The sequence below is a fragment of the Mesitornis unicolor genome, unplaced genomic scaffold (assembly GCF_000695765.1).
Source record: "Mesitornis unicolor isolate BGI_N332 unplaced genomic scaffold, ASM69576v1 scaffold35229, whole genome shotgun sequence".
In the NCBI taxonomy this organism is placed as follows: Eukaryota; Metazoa; Chordata; class Aves; order Mesitornithiformes; family Mesitornithidae; genus Mesitornis; species Mesitornis unicolor.
The window spans coordinates 15684-19314 of NW_010209916.1; the positions used below are offsets into that span (position 1 = coordinate 15684).

Sequence of the window (3631 nt, forward strand, 5' to 3'; positions counted from 1 at the left end):
TGATGCAATAACAGGGATTGCCTGCCTTGCTGGTTATGGAATTGAATTTCTCGTGATCATTGGATTTGGCTGAGGAATAAACCAGAGAAATCGCTGAAGGGTGAACTTGGAAATGTCTTTTGCATTGGGAAATGGAGGTGGAGGTTTCTTTCAGGTGCGTAATAACCTTTCAGAAACCACGTTGCCAATTCAAATGCTTCTTACTGCTCTCTCTCCCCAGGCAGTCATAGATGCAAACATTTTCCCGGTACTGATAGAAATCTTGCAGAAAGCAGAATTCCGCACGAGGAAAGAGGCAGCGTGGGCTATTACAAATGCAACGTCAGGAGGAACCCCTGAGCAGATCAGGTACCCCCTGTGCCCCCTCTTAGGGGAAATCTGAATGCGTGGTGGCTTTGTCTGGATGGGAACTGCAGGACAAGTAGCAAGGGAGTGATTTGGAGAGAGACATGGGCAGAGCTGTAGCTGGATCATACACTGTGCTGTAAACTGTAGCTTCCTTCTGATTAAGGACAAGCTTGTCCAAACTACTTCCCTCTGTCCTTCAGAGAGCTTAGACTGGGCTAAATGTCCAAACTGGATAACAGATTAAATTCCAGTGTGGACTTAATTTGAGTAGCACCTGGATTTCAGTGGGAGGTAGCAAGTTTCTTAAGAGGGGGTGTGTATACAAATGCAAATAAGTGGATAAAAAATAACCTTGCAGAACAGTGAGAGAGTATTTTAAGGTAACTTCTTGTGTTTTAGTTTGACTTCTTTCCCATGCTCTTTTTAACTGAGTGAAGGGGGTGCTTGCTAGATCCTGAACAAGTGTGTGCTGTTGTTCTCCCTTCAGGTACTTGGTAAACTTGGGTTGTATCAAACCTCTCTGTGACCTGCTGACTGTCATGGACTCCAAGATTGTTCAGGTGGCGCTGAACGGCCTGGAGAACATCCTGAGGCTTGGAGAGCAGGAGGCCAACCAGAGCGGGACGGGCATCAACCCGTACTGCAGCCTGATCGAGGAGGCCTACGGTAGGTTCTGGTGGCCTCGGTGTCACTGACCCTAACACCACAGGATGTATTGAAAGGTGTCTGCTGGTTTTGTCGGTTGCTTTTCTTCTGTGTTAAGAGATTTAGGATATTCCAAATTGGCCAGTATTTGTGCTGATAGTCCTGTCTTTTTAGACTCTTTTAATTGGGCATAGGACAAAATACTTGAAGTAAAAACCATCATACTTGTGATCCAAGCTTCCCACACCAGGAGGCCGAGCTGAGAATTGTGGCTTGCACCAGTGGGGAGTATTAATCAGAAATAAGCTGAGCTAAGTAAAAAGTGACACTTCTGGGTCTAAGATAGCTCTGAGCGTACCCAGTTTTACACTGCAGATGTGTAGTGGAAGTCCAGAGGGACTTGGCTTGTCCCTGGAGTGACTTAATTTGGTGGTTTTTTTTGTCCTGCTCCTAATGCTTTGAGGAGCAGTTCCTATTTTGGTCTGAAACTCCCAGTGTCTGATTTGCCCTCTCCCTGACTGTAACATTGCGTGTCCTGATTCTCCCAGTAAGAATAATTCTTGAAATGCTTGAGAGTGTATTGTGCTTGAATGCTTTCTGTTCAGCAGTGGATTTAATTAGGACAGCTAAAGCCACTGCTGCCCTTCTGCTGGAGGCTACTGGGACAGGCCCTGCTTCCTTCCCTCCCTGCTCCCTGCAAAACTACCCAACTGTTGACAGTTGTTTTAATTCCACGGGTTTAGTCTCCAGCAGGGAGCTGGGAGCACATCTGCTGTAGCTGTGTCAGCTAAACCTGCTATTGAAAAGACATTAATGCTGCCTGATGCAGATGAAATCCACCAGCCGCAATGGAATCGTTAGTTTTGGATGTCAGTGCTGCTTAAAAATGTTAAATGTAACACAAAGGTCTTCAGTGAATAGGGGCAAGGGGGTGGAGGATGGGTGTGGGACAGTGTAAACATCAGCATCTCCTTGTTTAATCACATTTCACTTCTTTTCCTCCAAGGTTTGGATAAGATAGAGTTCCTCCAGAGCCACGAGAACCAAGAGATCTACCAGAAGGCCTTTGACCTGATCGAGCACTACTTTGGCGTCGAGGATGACTCCGCTCTAGCTCCCCAGGTAGACGAGAACCAGCAGCAATTCATCTTCCAGCAGTCTGAAGCTCCCATGGAAGGTTTCCAGCTATAATGTGCCTGGGGAAAAAAACAAAACCAACAGAAAACAACCCATCACAAACTGGCCAGAAAGCAACTGGGAGCAGCCGATCGCCCCATCCCCTCCTCGCCAATGGAAGGCTGACCACCCACTCCACCTGCTAGGAAACAATTCTTCCTTCAGACAACTAGAACCAGTGCTTTGTCCTCATGGAGAGGAGGAGGAGGGGATGTTCTTACACTTTGTTTTTTCTTTTTGCTGCTGCATACATGTCTTTAAAGCAGGCATCTGGGTGGAGGAAGGACACTGAGGTAACGTTGCACCTCTTGGTTTTGGGTTTTTTTTTTCCCTTTGTCGTGATCTCTCCCAAATGTCACTTCTTACCTCGGGTACTTAATTGAGATTTCAGCATTGGGTTGGGTAAGAACACAACTAGAAAGTAAGCATTCTGACAACAATAATTCTGGAAACCTGGGTTGATCTATTTAATTTTATTATTTTTTTTTTTTTTGCACATGTTACTCTTTATTAAAGACTCTTAATTTGCCAAGAGCAAAGTTTAGCCCTGGCCTTTCTGCGACCCTCCTTCAGCGGACGGTCCTGTTGAACCACGTTCCCTGCAATATACTGTAAACGGACAGAGAAATGGGAAGCTCTCCTATTCCTTATTTTTATTATTTTATTATTTTTTTTTTTTCCTGGAGGGAAGGGTTCTTCCCTTTTTGTCTACATTTTTATTTTTAAGAACTGCTAGTGGTATTTACAAGGAGAGGAAAAATAAAGCAACAGGACCCCAAAGATGGTAACTATGGAGCAGGGCGGGCTGCTCGGGTGGTTTTGAAACAGGAAGCACAGCTGCTTTGTTTGCATTGCTACTGACTGAAGTCGCAGAACTGTTGAAATGGTGAAACCCAGCTTCATCTTTACTTGAAATACTATTTTTTTGTTTTGTTTTGTTTTTCATGAGAACATAATTTGAGTTCCGGGTTTGGTTTTTTTTCCCCCCTTTTCCTGACTTGGGTTGGAGTGGATCGTTTTATGGGTTGGAGGAAGAGGACGGAGCTCCAACTTGACAGCGGTGTTGTGTGCGGTGTTAACTTCAGTAGCAACAGGCCTGAGTTTTCAGGTTTACCTCCTGCTCGCAGTCAGATTGTGTACATTTTACTTCAAAACCAAATTCAAATATCTGTATTTTTTATATTATATATAGGTAGATATTTGTCTAATTGGGCTTCAGAGAAAAATATATATGAAATTTCTGTAATTTATGTAAATAGAGCACTGTGAGGCAGGCACACCTGAAAATGACGGCCCCAACTCACTCACTGGTTGTTCTGCTTTTCCTCTGTTTACTCACGTACTGTATAAGCGAACATAGAGCTGTCTTCAACAACTTGAGTTCCTTTGCAAGATTTCATTCACCAAAAGTGAACACGCGAGGCTGTGGAGAACAAAAAAAAAAACCAAAAAAACCACTTGT

The 3631-nt window shown here is 44.3% G+C and overlaps 1 protein-coding gene across 1 annotated transcript in view; it reads left to right on the forward strand.

Moving 5' to 3' along the window:
• KPNA6 (karyopherin alpha 6 (importin alpha 7)) overlaps nt 1-2699 on the forward strand; it is a 10067-nt gene extending 7368 nt beyond the window's left edge. The window contains exons 11-13 of the mRNA XM_010193017.1: nt 221-348; nt 836-1014; nt 2000-2699. Coding sequence (XP_010191319.1) covers nt 221-348; nt 836-1014; nt 2000-2184 — 492 coding nt within the window. The 3' untranslated portion in view covers nt 2185-2699. The remainder of the gene's footprint in view (nt 1-220; nt 349-835; nt 1015-1999) is intronic.
• Nucleotides 2700-3631: the final 932 nt, after the last annotated feature.